Genomic DNA, 16,643 nt, shown 5'->3' on the forward strand with positions numbered 1-16,643 from the left:
GTTAAATTACCACCTTGTGCATTTTGGGGCCACCTTCGATCTTGCAACGGGGGGTCAGGAGACCCAGATTCTAGTCCTAGTTTGTTCTGAGCTTTAGTGGCCTCATTTCCATGTGTACTTTAGTGTCCTCATTCCAGGCTAGGTGAAGCCATTTTAAGAACATATTATCTCTGAAACCCTGGGAAATGAACATAGTGACAGTAAGTGGAAAAATACAGAGCCTAACAGGACAGAGCGTGCTGTCGTGGAAAGAGCGGGCATCTCCGATTCAAATTCCAGCTCCTCCCTTGGTGGCTGTGGGAACCTCAGCTTCCAAACCTTCAGGTCCTCTTCTTCACTCAGAGTCATCTGGAGAGCGGTGGTCTCCTCTTAGGAGACACATGTGAAGGTGACTGTGCATTTTATTATGTTATTTCATTTTTTAAAAGATTTTATTTGAGAGAGAGAGAGAAAAAGCGCAGAGCCCACCACAGGGCTCGATTCCAGGACCCCAAGATCATGGCCTGAACCGAGGTCAGACACTCCACCAACTGAGCCACCAGGCCTTACTGTGCATTTTAAACATATCAAGGGAAGGAAGTGATCTTGCTGACATTTACTGCTACTCTGCGTGGGCTCATGCCAAGTGCTCTGACCAATGCTCTTTTATTGAATCTTCTGGAGTCCCCGAGAGGCAGGTACTACTGCATTCCCGGAACGAGGAAGCTTGGGCGAGGGGACGTTAAGGAACCGGCCCAACTAGTCAGTGGAGGTGGAACAGCGAGGATCCAAACGCATCGTCACTGACTCCCAAGCAAGTTACGTCTCCAACCTGATAAGCACAGTGAATTCAACAGGGAACTCTGGGCTCCGGCTTCCATTTTCTGTCCAGCACATGCCAAGCTCTTTCTCCCCAGTCACACAGACGGCCAGCTGCCCTCCCCGGCTGCAGAACTAATGGCCGAAGTGGCTACAAACCCAAGAGACAAAGCAAGTGTGGACATAACTCACCTGTTTTTGTCGCTGATGTATGAAGAACTTTTTCCTTTTGAAAGAAATTTTTAGAATGTTCACCCTGCAAGGAAGAAAGCACACAAAATGCAACTTGGGGATGAGCCGCGTGACCGCTGATGCCTCGCAACGTGTGCCCTCTGCTCCGTGAGCATGAGGAGCGCGGGCTCGCGCCTTCCTAGACTTTACCTCAGGGTAGGAATGATGGCGGCCTCGTTGCCTCAGCCAGATGTCAAGGAGCTGACCGAAGTGGAGCATCACATGAGGGCCGCTGGATTACAATGTAACTTTTTTTTTTTTTTGAAGATTTTATTTATTTATTTGACAGAGACAGCCAGCGAGAGAGGGAACACAAAAACAGGGGGAGTGGGAGAGGGAGAAGCAGGCTCCCAGCGGAGGAGCCTGATGTGGGGCTCGATTCCAGAACGCCGGGATCATGCCCTGAGCCAAAGGCAGACGCTTAACGACTGCGCCACCCAGGCGCCCCTACAATGTAACTTTTAAATAATAAGAGCCATGGGCAACGTGCTCTCTTTGTGGTCAGCTGCTCTGGTGAGGCTGCAGCTCTGTCTGAGCTGGTGTGTGCCTGGGGAGGGCGGCTGAGGGCAGCGCGGAACGGCAGGAGGACAGACAGCAGCCAGCCGGACCTGGGTGACCACATCCCAGCTCCGATACTTACTGGCCATGTGTCAAGTAGCTCCTCTATTGTTTGCACAGGAATACGATTATAGCCCCTTACAGACAGCATTTTTATATACCAGGTCCCCCACTAAAAGCTTTACTAGCAGTCCCTCAACGAAGCCTTGCAACAGTCCTGAAATGTATGATTATAACCAGTTTTCAGATGGCAAAACTGAGGCTCAGTGACCTCACCTAAGTGCTCAAGATCATTCAACTAGGAATGCGAAGATCTGAGCCTGTGCTTTCAAGTCCTGCACCATGCAGTCCTTGGAAAGCACTGCCTTTTTTCAGAGTGGTCTTGTGAGGATTCAAGTCTGAACAGCTGGTAAAAGTCCAACTAATAACCAAGGAACCACAATGACAATACAGTTTCTGCCCAGAGGAAGTTCTCTGACTTCTGGCCAATGCACTGCCCAGGACTCCTTAACTCCAAAACCCGCCTTGCACCATTTTATCCATGTTTCCACAGAGTATCCCAGACCACACGGTGACTGGGGGGGAAGGGGCTGCCGGTGAAAACCCAGCTACTTTTCCCAAGTACTGAATCTGGGTCAACCCCAGAGGTCAGAGGTAAAAACCTAGGGGTAAAGTCTCCACATCCTCCTTCAGAAATAAAAGTTTAAAATTAGAGATAACATTTCTTTTGTTCAGCATATTTTTAAAGCATGATTCAGAAAATAATTAGAACTGGTTTGCACTTACCAAGGATAGAAACTTGTGCAAATATATTTTCGGTACACGGCGATGCCCGCAGAAGCAATCCCAATCATTAGCTCTAAATTGTGCAGATCCTGTAAAAAGGGAAGAGCTCAGATTCACAGCATGGCACAGTCATGCTGATGCCCTCCGGTAACTCAAACACCCACGCTTTTATAAATAGCAGTATGTATATGCTCCAAAGGGAAAATGTTATGGAAAACAGGCACAGGATACTTCAGACCCAAGTACTTAGCTACTCTTAGCAGACTCTTCTAAATGAACACATGTGGCCTGAGAGCAATAACTGGGGCCCACCAGCTTAGACAGTTACCAGGTAGGCCCACTCATCATGCCACAGACTCTTGCCACAAGCATCCAATTGTACATTTTCAACAATTAGATACCATGCTAGCGCCAGAAAGGCCTTGCCCTTTGCACAGTTTTCCACCCATCTCAACTCCCATCACTGAAAAGGTGTTAGCTATCTGCTGTCGTGAAGCATAGACTGCTGACTTTAAATCCAGCGAATAAAGAAGTATTGCCTATAAATCCAATACACTCGACATTAAGAGCCTGTGTGCTACGCATTGCCATAGACAATGAAAATACAGGAAGACAGAGCGACTATAAGGTATTTTAAATTCATCTGAGAACAAGGTGAGTACAGTAAAATTTAAAAATAAAATGGTTCTTCCCTTGAGTCATCTATATCCCCATTTACCCAATCAGATACTTGTAATTATATTAAAAGGGGGGGGGGCACCGTCGGACTTAGCACTGAGCGTGAATGTTAGGTTTGCCGCTTACTAGCTGTGTTACTTTGGGCTACTGAGCCTCATTTTTTTCCTTTTGTACAATAAGAATTACCAAAGCCACCTCTCCAAGGGTTTTTATCGGGCTGAAATTACAGAACATGCGGCAGGTGTAATAAACTTTCATTCCCTTTTGCCTTCCAAGAGGTGGTGGGGCAAATCACTTGTGAACAGTGATGTGAACGCGGGGAATTAGAGAAACTGGCCAAAGAACACAGTGCTGATGCCGGCGACAGGCCAGAGAACACTCACTACTGTACCCAGCTGAAATCCCATGCAACTCATCCCCGGATGGTCACTGCTCACTAAATTCCCACGCTGTCCCCACATTTCCCAGCTGTTCGTGCAGAAGGCAGGGCCACGTGACCAGTCGTGGTCAATGTTCTAGGAGAAGTGATGGGCCTCTTCTGGGCTGAATCATTTAAGAACTGCTGTGCGACCCTCCAGCTTCCTCTTCGCTCGCCACAGGCATGAGGCCACGTGTGGAGCTGGTGAAGCCACAAGACGGAAGGAAGTAGCCTGGCTGCCGAGTTGCGACATGGAGGAAGGCTGCCCTGGAGTGTGGCTGGGACCCATCACAGCTTTTGACCTACTGAGGAATGAACTTTGTGGTATCAAGTTATTGATATTTAGGGGGTTTTCGGTAGACCCAGCATAGCCAAAGGTAACCCAACTCCCTCTGATACCTTGGGAGGTGTCAGCCAGGCAGGTAATCATCTGGCCTGAGGTCTCTCATGGGACACAGGTGGTGGGGAGAGCACAGATCAACTCAGAGACACAGAAAGCCCACTTCACCACCGCAGAAAGTTCTCCACAACATTCTACGACAAATTATTGTTTGCAAATGTAATAAAAATTAACCATCAAGTCCCAAAGTTGGTATTTTCTTTTTCTTTTTTAAAGATTTTATTTTTATTTATTTGAAGAGATAGAGACAGCCAGCAAGAGAGGGAACACAAGCAGGGGGAGTGGGACAGGAAGAAGCAGGCTCCCAGGGGAGGAGCCCGATGTGGGGCTCGATCCCAAGACTCCGGGATCATGCCCTGAGCCGAAGGCAGACGCTTAACGACTGCGCCCCCCAGGCGCCCCCCAATGTTGGTATTTTCTAAGATCCCATATATTTTCCCTACCTTATTACTTAGGTCATAACTTGCCTATCACACAGTTATAGGATTGAAGGGACACAAAAGAGATGAAAGTGTGTCTATGAATTGCAAAAATATTCTATTTGCTCAACTTCCCTGAGCCTCCATCTTCTCACTGTAAAATGGGATGATTAGCATACCAACTTAACAAGGTTACTATAATCTTTAAACGAGACCTTGGGGTCTTGAGAAAAGCATCTCGAACAATGGCTAGTACCTACTAGGTATTCAACCAGTATTTGCTTCCTTTTGGATATGATGTGGGCCAATTACTGGTAGAAAATATAAAGGTCAGATGCCACTTAGACAGTGCCGGGGTCATGTACTGAAGCTGCTATGTGACCTTTGAGAAGTCCCTGAGTATCAGTTTCTCCATCTGTAAAATGGGGGTAATGGTAATACTCACCTCATGGCATTACTGTGGGAAATAAGCAAGCCACTGTGTCAGGCAGATAGAAATTTCTCAGTAGATGATGGATATTAGTCAATTTTATTTAAAAGGTCACAATCAATTTAAAATATTTATTGATTTGCATGATCATACTATTATGATTTTTAAAAGCTGTCATACTTGAGCTATTAGCTGTATTTTGAGCAGCACTGAGATGAAACAACAAAAACCTTGGCTCACTAAAGTATCACTTGGAAAATGGATATATACATTTTTTTGTTTCTTTAACCAAAACATGAAATCATCTTACAAAAACTACTCGTTTCTAATCCCCCCACCCCCTGGAAACATGAAACGTGAAAAAAGCCACTGGATAAATAACCAACCAAACTCGACATTACTTTATATATTTTCCCAATATTGTTTAAAAAGGTCTTTTTTTTTTATTACACTAACAAAGGCAGTTGCAAGAGGTTTTCGAACTTTGGGAAGTTAATTTCTGAACCCGAGTGGGCCAAGGGTACCTACCCTACCACTGTGCAGCTCCACGCCATAGAAGTCGAGGGTCCGGGCTATGTTGATAAAGCAAGATTCAGCCTCTGATTGTTTTAGCCCACTACAGAAGAGGAGAGAAGATGCAGAGTTTGCCAATCAAGAGAGTATAGAACTCCAATTTTTAAAATAAAAATCCCCTCCACGTTGGTAACATTTCTGTCAGGTCCTTAAATGCCTTATATTATTAATCTTAAACGATCTAACCCTGAATTCTGCTACACCAGGTCTTTCTCTCGTCCACTGAAGAGGACCTCATCTAGCCCGCTCAGTCCTTTACTAAATCCTACTTCTTACTCGGTAGGCTCTCAGCCCTCAGATTCAGAAGACGGCCACTTTTTGAAATTCCCACCCTCCTTGTTCCAAGCTGCTTACTTGACAGGCGCTCTTCAGGTCTTTCCACCTTTATCTACTCTTCCGGCAGCCTCAAACACCCAAACATCACTGTCCTATTTTAGGGCGCTGGCTTCTGCCTGGGAAGCAATTCCGGGAGGGAGGACTGGCAGTGCCTTTTAGAAGGGACGCTGGTTGCTTGCCCTTTGTTTTTCCAGCCTTCCCAACAATGGCAGGTCCCTTGAGCCCTGGCCTTCCCGGTCGGAGGGCCCTTATCTGACCTGGACGACCTGGACCGAACAGATGCCACTGCAGCTTTGATAAAACGAGGCGAAGGACGAGGGGCCGGAAGCAGGCACGTCTGCTGGAGTGCAGGCTGGGCCTGAGGCAGCTGCAGAAGACTGGGGCTCCCTTCTGGAACGAAGGCCATTTCGTGACCTGAGCCCAGAGAGGACATGGGATTCACAGAGCCTGGCGGCATTTGTCCATCTGCCTCTCTGTTCTGCGACCGCCTGAAGGAGCCGCCCGTTTTATTAAGTGTGGTCAACCGTTCAAAGGTCTGCCGGGCAGGTCAATTTGTGGGGCAGTCAGATTTAAAAAGGGCATTTCCCCTAGGAGTTAACGGATTTTAACGACATCCTATAAAAAGAACGCTGTAAATCCCCCTAAACTCTTACTGGATTTTGCACTTTACAGAAATGCTAGTTATGCCAAATATATCTGCCCTCCTAACAGCGCAAAGGTTCACAAACCCCCAACAGCTTAAAAGAGGACTCGTGAGCAAAAGGAAGCCAACACATCAAACCTAAGGGAACTGGTCTGAAATGCCCGACCTGGGCTCCCAAAGTAGGCCACCCCACCCCTCCTCTCACCTGTGCTGTTCATGGAGGGATTCCACCTTCGTTAAAAAGTCATCGTTCTGATCTGGGATAAATTGACTATCGGAAAGATAGCCCGGATGATGAATGGAAGAATCATAGTCTCCAAAATGAGCTATCAAGACAGAATGAGGAGGAAATCGCCTTTTCAGTATGGTCTGTATTTACAAGCATCGACGGCATCACAAGAAAAGCACTGGGAGCATCTTCTAAGAGGCTCTACGACCACATGCAGTAGAGCTGCTCATTTCTCCAGATTCCACATTTTTATGGGAACCCTACATGGGCTAGGTACTGCTGTACACGCTTCAGCTGAATGCTCTCTCCCTGAGGCCAGACGTTTGAACAGTCTAAGCTAGGTCCTGTTCTCAACCCACAGTCTGTGTGAGCTCAGGAGTTTGTACCCTACCACTGGACACAGACACGGAAGGGAGCCCACTCAACAATGCCACGCCCTCCACGCCAGGCACTGTGCAGACAGACTCTCTAATACCCCAAGGTGATTACGACACTGGACCAACCTGCTCTAAAACAATGGGTGTGGGCAGAAGAGAGGTCATGCTGACCTGTCTACTCTCTGCACCTTAACGAGCTTCCTGGAATTTGGAAACGTGTGAAAGAAATAGAACCAGGATGTGTCTGGTGGCACAGTGGGAGGGTCGGGGGTGGCATGCAGGATGGGAGTGGGTGGGGCTGATGGATCTGGGCCCTGGCAAGGCTGAGAGCAGAGTTCTTGGGAAGAAGGAAACCTTCTTAGGAGAGTCAGGGAAACACTGGGAACCTGCAACTGCAAAGGGAAGAGGAAGGGGGCCTTCTAGAGGGATTACCAGATACATCCTGGTCCAAACAGCACCTCTCCCTCAAGAGCCTTGACTACCATTCTACAAACATGACCTATTGTTGTCTATGGTGCTACAGGTATGCCTACGAGTGGCGTAGTAGCCAACTTGTTCAAGTGTACATGGCTGCCCTGAGGATTCAAACAATCTGGGTGTCTGGACTGTTGAGACTGGGAAAAAGACCCTGGGTGGAGCAGCCAAGGATCCGGCTGGGGGACCCAAGGACACCTGCTTCCCTTCTCCAAGATTGTTTTTCCTGCTTTATGAAAACAGGAGAAAAGCAAGTTCTAGTTCTGATGGGCAAATGATCTAGTATTTCATTTTCTTAATGAGACACTTTCATCTTTTTCTTAAAAATATTAACCTTGATCTTTCCAAAGGTTTCGATGATTTCTTCCTGCAGCTGCTTTCAGTGCCAGGGGGCTTCTGAGGACTGACGTTTCACAGTACCCATTCGACACAGATTTCTAACTCAAATAGCTCCTTCTGTGTCACAAGGATGGGGACTGGGAGAAGCTGCGGTGATGCTTCATGGCCAATCTCAGAAGGGAAGGAGAGGAGCCGGGGAGCTGCTTAGGGGGATTTCATCACAAAGATGAGAGGAGAGGCACAAGCATGTCTTTCTTTACATCCGTGTGGCCCCATGCCCCCTCAACTGACATCATACGTAACAGCTGCCCTTTGAGATCCACACTGTAACGGAGGGATCTGTTTCCTCCTTCTAGTCTTCCTGAGGGCTGGGAGTGAGGCAGACTCATCTGAGGGGCCCAGCTCCTATGCGTGGTGCACAGCAGATGCTCATGGATGCAGTGCTTGGAACGAACACCAAAAAGGCTACTCCAAGTTCAATTTTGGAAGGGGAAGAGGGCAGGAAGCCAAGTGATCTACACAGGCAGACGTGGTCAAGGGGAGACCACAGGCTGCTCAGGCCAGCCAAATGCAGCTAAGCTAGGGACAGAAATGTCAAGGTTGGATTAGGCGAGCACACGTGGGGCTTACAGGTGAGTCTGTACACGGTGAAGTGTACAACAGTATGTTTATAGGAAATAATTGAGATGCCCAGACACAGAGTCCCCAATGAGGAAAGTCTGAGAATGCCTTAAAATTACCTTGTGTAAATTCATTTTAAAAGGGAAGAAACAAACAGATAAAAGTAAGGGAAGAAACTGGTCCAGAGAAGGGCCTTCCCCATCACAGAAGCCACTTTCTGCAGTCAAGACCAGAACCTGGGTGATCCATGCCCCAGCCAAGCACTCCCACCATCCCCACCAGCCTGCCTGCCAGGTCCGAGCGGCTACTGGCCGGCTATTTGCTGAGAACAGCGGTCATGTCCCCAGAAAGCAGCCAAATGCTGCAAGAGATTTTCCTGAGCCTCAAGGCAGAGTCCTGTTGAATTTTACTGTTGGTTTCATTAGCTCATAGAGATCCTCTTGGATCCTGATTTGGTCATCCACATTAGCTAACAAGTCCCAGACCCTGGGCCTTTCCACAAACATGAAGAGCAAGGTTGTCTTTAGTCAAGTCATTGACAAACATCTGAACTTAAATGAATAATGAACCTCCCTGTGGGGTGGTTTTCCCTTAAAATCTTAGTGGGCTACTCTCTGCAAAGTGCTATACTAACCACTAGGGGGAAACAAAGTCAAACAGTCATCAGCAAACACCCGGAAAGCGCAGGGAGGTTCCCATGATGGTTTCAAAGCCATGGACCCATTAGATGTGCATGACAACCCAGTGACAGACATTGCTTTTATCCCCATGAAACAGTTAAGGGAAGGGAGACTCAAGGAAGGGACCTGCCCACTTTGCTCAGCTGGCAACCTGGAGCCTACATCTGACCGCAGTCCATATTCTTCATCTGCTTCCTATGCCACATGCCCCAACCTCCAGAGTAATACACTTTCCTCCCTGTGGAGAAGCAACACACGCAAAAGCTAATTATAGCAGGAAGAAAAGGAAATGAGTGTTTATGTGGGAAATACATTGTCTTGAGTTCCATGCATTCTTCTGGCTAATATTTTATACTCTGCGGGAAAGAGAGAGTATATTCCAGGCACTCAGACGTGCAGCATTTCAAGCGGTTAAACTGTTCTGTTCGGGAAAGTCCTTAACGTAATATAAGCCCCTTACATGTCATTTATCCATCTCCCACTTGACCCTGGAGGCTTTCCTCAGGGGTCATGACTAAGCAGCTTTCCTGGGCTCGCTCGCTTCTCTCCCACGCAGGATGGAGTGCATCCTCGGTGCTCACCCTCACTGCCAGCACCCGCTGGCCCACCTGTGCCTCCCCACCGGGCAGGAGACCCCTTGCAGAGAGAGGCGGTGCTTTGTCTGTCTGTGCAACCCTGAGGCGGGTGCACGTGACAGAGGTCAATGGACAATATGGGGTAAATACGTATTCCTAAAAATTTCATTCTTTGAGCCTCATCAATACTTGAGGCCACAGGCAACCTAAAGTCTTTCTAGGTATTTGCCTATATTACTTTTTACCTAGTAAGAAAATGTGCTTTTGGTTTGCTCATCACTGGTAGGGCTTATCTCCCCATGACACATCCCTGTTGGGACAATCTGGTGAAATGCAGTAGATACAAGTTTGACATCCAGCAGTATCCCACCCAAGAATTAATCTTACAGGAATGCACGCACAGAAGTATGAGGAAAAATACATATGTACTTCCTGAGCGTGAAGGAATAAAGAGCTTATACTTAAAAATGCTTGTCTGACAACCCATGATTTTATTAGCATGATAATTATGCTAATATTTCCACTGAAACTAGTTTGTACTTTTTAGGTGCTAATAAATTCCTTTAGCCCCCTGTCTAGCATTCGTTTGCGAAGGGGAACCTGACCACTGAAGCTTAGAATGGTTTTTTCTTATTTGGTTCTTACATTTTCCTCTAAGTAGAGCTGTTTACAACAGCAGTTCTTTAGAAAGCTTTCTTCTGGGCAGACATGAAAACAGAGTGAGAGTTAACACTCGCCATGTGCCAGGCACGATTCTGAGAGCTTTCCATAGAATAACTCATTCCATCTTCACTACTACCCCATGAAGTAAACATTGTTATCCTCCCCACTGGACAGATGAAGAAGCTGAGCCCTGGGGAGGCTCAGGGTCATGCACGTATGAGAGGAAGAGCCAAAACCCAGGTAATATGGCTTCAGGTGTGCTCTCATCAACTCAGTTAACGGCAAGGGTCCAACTGTACAGTTTCTAGTTACAGATTACCTCACACGTGTGGTCTGACTCAAATAGTCAATTCTGAGTTGTCACAGTCACCGTCCTCACCTCTGTTTTACCGATGAAAAAATGGAAATTCAGGGAGGTAATACCACATAAGTGGCAAATGGAGAAGCCAGGCTTTAAATTGAGCCTGACTGCACCCACAGCTATGTCCTTTCTAAAAGTGTTCCCGGCCCTCTGGGATGTGGCAAAGCTTGTTTCTTCAGCCGATCAGTCTGGCGGAGATGGAGGCCATGAGGTCTAGAGATCAGCAAGGATACAGGTTGACTGTGGCTGTGTCACTTCCCACCTGGATGCAATGTGGCTGGGTCTGTCTCCGAGGCATTGTAGGGAGAGGGGAACTTTCCAATCTACCCAGGCCCACCCTGGTGCAACCTCTTCTCAGTTTCCCACTGGGGAGGAGATGCAGGCTCACTGGGGAGACTGACACTAGGTCTTAACTGACTAATAAGTAGGGTCACTGTTAAAAGTCTGTCTTCCACTTCCTGGTATCACGCAGGTGGGCAGACGAGCTGCAGGCCCAGCCACCCTGCTCTTCACCTCTCCTATTCCTGTTCCTTGAAGCCGGGGGTGTGGACAGACTGAAGGCTACCTCAGGAGTCCCTGTCAGCCTCCTCCTGCTATTTTGCTTCTGAGACCAAAGTAGAGTGAGTAATTCAGCCAGCACCTGCTCTGACCATCTTGCCCGCTTAGCCCCCTACCACATAGTCAGCCAAGAAGGTGGACAGGCCAAGACGGTGTGGAGCTCACAGAAAGGTAGAGGGGCCTTCTTAAGTCCTGGGCTCCCATTAAGTCTGCCCAACTTCTAGGTCAGTATGCTGCACTGGCGTCACATGGTACCACATGCAGTGGTACTTCACCCTCCTTCTGGCACTGTGCACACCTGGCATCTACCATGGGGCCTGATGTGGTATATATTCTCCACAAAGTTTTGCTGAATGAGAGAATTCTTAAGCTTAAACAGGCCTTGCTGGGAAATTCCATATGGGGTTTCCATCCAATGTGGCAGCCGCTAGCAACATGCGGCTACTGAGCCCTTGAAATGTGGCTGGTCCAAATTGAGATGTGCTGTAAGTATAACATCGGGACTGGTTTTCAAAGACTTCATATGAAAACAAAATGTAAAATATCTTGTTAGTTTCTTACATTGCCTACATATGAAAATGATGATATTTGGGATATACTGGATTAGTTAAAATACTAAAGCCAATCCCCCCTATTTCGTTTACCTTTTTAAATACTGGGTACTAGAAAACTTAAAATGCTACCTGTGGCTCACATTATATTTCTACTGGACACTGCTGCTACAGACCCACAAATGACCCATTAGCTCTACTGAAACTCTACAAATAAATCCCTAAAATCCTATGAAAGTAGCGTGAGGGGCCTCCAGCAAATTCCTTAACCGTGGGACCTGGTCTCCATGTCTCTAAGAGGTGACGGGTAGAAATATCTGCCCCACTGGGGTTTGTTACGAGATCCAACACGTAAGCGAGGGTCTGCATGATGCAGTGTGCGATCGGTGACTTCTGTTGTATGGGCTCATCCACACCTTCCCTAACCACCATCCCTGTGCTGGTGGAGTGTGTCAGTCAGGGTGAAAGTGGGACTATCCAGACAACCGGAGAGAAGCTTGCCCAACAGGATTCCTGGGAAGAGGGGAAGCGACCTGGTCCAACGGAAAAGCCAGTGACTTTCTTAGTACATGGGTCAGAACAGTCTGTCCATCTGTGAAACGCTCTCTGGGTGACTTACATTGTACTGCATAGGATGCTAGAACCACTGCCGAGTTAAGAGGGCAGGTTAACCTGTCAGGAGAAAAACATATTAGCAAAGTCGCAAGAGCCAACAACAGCCTGAAAGAGCCATGATGGGGAACGCCTGTCTTCTTTCTTGGATTAACCATTAAAAAACATCATAAGTCATAATAAAGATAATTTTAGGGTATACCTCAAATAGTAAAGATAAGTTAACGCTAAAGATTCACAATTAAAAGAGAACTTTGTCATGTTTAAAGTAATACACATTAATACAAATACCATGAAGCTAGAGGCCTAATGTTGGCCGAGGTTTTGGCTGGTCAAGAAACGTCAGGCTCATATCACTAAGAGAAAAGTGAGAAAAACTATACTCTTTGATCAATGGGCAGCCTTCGTATCTTTTTAGTAAAGACGTGAGACTTTTCGTGGGGCTAACTAAACCCTGACTTCTGTAGACTCCGTGAATCTTGATTATCCACTTTCTAGAAAGGTGACATCCTCTTGGATGGGAAAAATAGAAAAGGATCTTAAAATTTCAAAACTCCTTTGAGTTCTAAATTACTTAGTAACAGTTACTTAGAATTCCTAAATCTATTTACCCTCCAGAAGCTTCCGATCTACAGGGAATGGTCTGTCCGCCTCCCAGTTTGCCTGCCACCTGCCAGAAACCCATGGACTGGACGTTAGTTAGACTTGAGCTCTCTTCTTCTCGGGCTCACTGCCCTCCAAGCACCCTGTTTCTGCCAACGACACTATCTCCAGCTTACTCGGACTTTGAATCCTCTGGTTGCTCCCTTCTCTCTGTTCAACCATGAACTTCACCATCTGCCTAGGAGCTCGGCCAGCAGACCTGGGCCAGGGATCCCTGCCAGGTGGAGAAACACACTGTGGAGGGGCTGACTAGAAGCAGCGAGAATGAAGGCTTGCAGGGTGGGGAGACACAGATTTTAAGAGCATTCTTCCCAGCAGCCCCAGGGGAAGTGGAGAAAAAGTGCTGTTTCCATGGTAGCTCATGAAATTCCCAAGATGTGAGTCACCCCCATGTCTCTGACTAATCAGGTTGGCCAGCGCAGGGTTCCCCTTCCTGTCTGCTGTGCTACGTGCTGTCCTAAGGCCACACAAAAAGGTAGCCTTCCCTATGTGAGGGGCCCCCAACTTTCCTCAAGTTACTAGGTGTTCCATGCCAGAACTTCTAAATGACCTCTCCAAGTTGGGAGATATGTCCAGGGACACTCACCATCTGTTTGTTCATCTGGAGACCCAGAGTGCCCGTGGGGAGAGCAAACACCAGCCACTCGCTCTCCTACCAAGATGGGCTCCAAGGAAACCTAAGTCAGTGTCCCTGCTAGAGGCTGAGCAGGTGAATGGGATTTGGGGAATACCTGAGGAGACAGGCTAAGGAGGTTCCATCTACATGGAAGGAACAATCCTATGAATATGTCAGAAATGAACATTTCCAAAGAATAGTATAAATACAAACTAAAAAAGAATGCTGAAAGCCTGCGTGGCCATTCAATGTGGCCCCTAGAGAGATCCCTTTCTTTCCTCTAGGCTTTAAGGTCTCCGTCTGATGGCCAAGGTCACCTATCTCAGCTGGAAGGAGAGGATGCCTTGGGAACTGCCTACCACTGATGGTTCGAACAAGTCAGGGCACCCAGGAAGAAGGCTAACCAGATCCATCCGGTCTGTCAAAAGAGCCACAGGTACAAATGGCCAGACCCACTCTGATGCACCCAGGAAGTGTCTGGTAGCATGAGACCCTCTCCTGAGAGAGGTGGTGAAGGCCACCAGCAGACCTGACGAAGAATGCCAGGGATTTAAGGCAGGATATGCCCCTCAACAGGTGTCACCCAAAACTAACAAGGGGTATTGTGTTGGGAGAAGAAATAATGAAGACAGCCAATTCTCACTATGGGGAGCACTGGACTTAGAGCTCCTGGGGGGTGAAGGCCTTGCCTTATCTGACCAGCACAGCACAGAGCCCATCGCCTAACAGGTGCTTGCAAAATGCTCACTGGGAAAAGAAATGAGCACGTAGGAGAGAGAGACAAGTTTCTTCTGCTGCAGAGGACAGCCTGGACCCAGGAGAGGGGTGAGTAATTTCGCTCTAGAGTCACCCTCACATGTGAGAAGTCTATCTCACAAGGGGGGGGGGCTCGTTTATGGGGGCACTTAAGCAGAGGCCCAAGGCCTGTGGCTGTGCTAGAGAAGGGGGTCCCCCCTCCTCCGAGTGAGACAAGGAGCTAAATCACACAATTTCTCTAATTCTAGGAGCTCTGAACAGTCACCAGTTCTGACAGTCCAGAACTCAACATGTGACTTGTTTCTCAATGTTCCTCCCCCTCCCTCACCCCAGGATCTTCACGGCCCTGCCCACGAATCTCCCTTCCGTCCAGAAGAAGCCCCCCAGCCTCTTCCAGCCTTCCTGTCCTTGCATGGCACTGTCTTTGTAGACGCTGCTCCGGCCACAGGCCTCCTGCTTAAAAACCTCCACAGCTCTCCTCTGCCTGCCGGACACAAGACGCCTGTCTAGCTTTGAATGAAGACACCCGCCCCCCCTTCCCCTATTCTCCTGGAAGCCTCCCACATGTGCTTTTCAGCTGGGACCAAGGGGGTGGGGCAGGGCAAAGCCTTCCAGCCTGCACTCCTCCTTCTAAACCCTCGTGGCAACTGCAGTCTGCACAGCCCAGACTGGTCCCAGTTGTCTCACGGGCTCCTGTCCCACTGCCCCCAAGCACATGGCGGGCTTCCTCACAGACGCTCCTGAAGACCCTCCTCGGGGGAGCTGGCGGGAGGAAGGAGGGAACGAGGAGAATGGGAAGAGGCTGTGACTGTTTCTACCAGTTCACGGGCGGCAGGTTCTCCTTTAAGTCAGGGCAAAGTCAGGCTTTGGAGGTGGCGCTCAGGGACGAGAGGCTTGGCATTTCTCCTCCCTTCCCAAGCCCCTGCAATGGTCCTGCCACTCAAGACGCACCGCATCACAGGCAGACGCTCACGTCTTCCAGCACAAAGTCTCCCGGAGAGAAAATGAATCATCTATAGGTACTAAGGGGCTTGGAAGTGGACCTAAATGAGGCCTGATCTGCCTTCCTGAATGAAGCGTGGCTCACATTCTCCCTGTGACATTTCTCAGGTCTTTACCAGAAAGATAACTGTCCCTTTGCTAGTAAAACTGAAACATGAAGTTTATCTGTCCTCAGCTTCTCCAAATCAAGACTGAGTTAAAAACAGATGTCCAGAGCATAATGTCATACAGGATGCTGCTTTCAATATCCACCCTTTGTTTAGATTTAATACTGTTTCCAGAAATACACGCTCATTAGATTAAAACCAGGAATTTTAGTGTCTGGCAACTGACAGGGAAAGAACGTGAAATTCTCATTACCTTCCTTCACAAATATCCGTCTTCAGTTGTAAGAAATACAAATGCCTACGAAACAATTGTTTTTGTTAATGCATAGTACTCAAATTGAAATACAAAAAAGAAAGGTGATAAGTCAAAGACAAGATCTGTACATTTGGAAAACAAAATACACAAACACACATTTTCGTCTGAAGTCTCAGGCGCTCTTCTGTACATTGCAAAGTTGCCCCTTTGGTAACAAAGGTTCCGTGTGGCTGCTGATTTCCAACCAGCCTCACGCCAGCACATGCCGTCCCAGGGATGGTTGAGCCCGCCAACGATCAGCCGGGGCTCTTGCCAGTGGGCACCCCCACCCTGGACATTCCCCATCAAACTCAGGGCATCCGAGAGCACCAGGCCCCACGGGCATCATGCACAGGCAGCCCCCACTGCTGGGGGGCAGTGGTTCAGAACACACCCACATTCCCTCTGCATGAAGCTGCAGAGAGGAGGTGGGTCTGTGAGGACACCTCCTTGGCTGGGTGCAAACACCCAGCTCAGTTTTTTCCTATGTCCCGGGAACTGTGGGTACTCGAGCAAAAGCATAAACATCAGTCAGCTCCCAGCTGCCAGGACCTCCGAGCTGAATTCGGCACTTGCCTGTGAGCCACCAGCAATGTCAAAACCCTGGACCTGATTTGTGGGCGGTGCTCGGGAACCCATCCTGGGCCCCACACCCTGTGAATCTGCCCCCCATCCAGGGACTGGGTAAGAGACAGCAGCAAGAGTGCTGCGCCAGCCACCGAGGGCCATGGAAAGCTTTATATTTAGGGATGCAGCATACACCCACTTGGCTGCTAGCTCCCACTCTTTTTTAAAGCCCAGATTCAAATGGGATAGACATTCCAGTGTCTGGCCAAGAGGACAAAAGGGAAACTTCTTGAAATATAATACAGATGCAGCAGAAGTGTTCTGGGG

General features: G+C 48.2%; 1 protein-coding gene across 2 annotated transcripts in view; it reads right to left on the reverse strand.

The window, feature by feature from the left end:
* Nucleotides 1–16,643, reverse strand: part of PTPN3 (protein tyrosine phosphatase non-receptor type 3) — a 109,080-nt gene that overhangs the window by 48,998 nt on the left and 43,439 nt on the right. For both annotated transcript variants that reach the window (XM_040631689.1, XM_040631690.1), the window contains 6 exons: nucleotides 15,708–15,752; nucleotides 12,318–12,370; nucleotides 6,476–6,596; nucleotides 5,247–5,334; nucleotides 2,374–2,462; nucleotides 991–1,054 (listed from right to left, as the gene is read on the reverse strand). In XM_040631689.1, coding sequence (XP_040487623.1) covers nucleotides 991–1,054; nucleotides 2,374–2,462; nucleotides 5,247–5,334; nucleotides 6,476–6,596; nucleotides 12,318–12,370; nucleotides 15,708–15,752 — 460 coding nt within the window. The remainder of the gene's footprint in view (nucleotides 1–990; nucleotides 1,055–2,373; nucleotides 2,463–5,246; nucleotides 5,335–6,475; nucleotides 6,597–12,317; nucleotides 12,371–15,707; nucleotides 15,753–16,643) is intronic.

The sequence above is a fragment of the Ursus maritimus genome, unplaced genomic scaffold (assembly GCF_017311325.1).
Source record: "Ursus maritimus isolate PB19 unplaced genomic scaffold, ASM1731132v1 scaffold_17, whole genome shotgun sequence".
Classification (NCBI taxonomy): domain Eukaryota; kingdom Metazoa; phylum Chordata; class Mammalia; order Carnivora; family Ursidae; genus Ursus; species Ursus maritimus.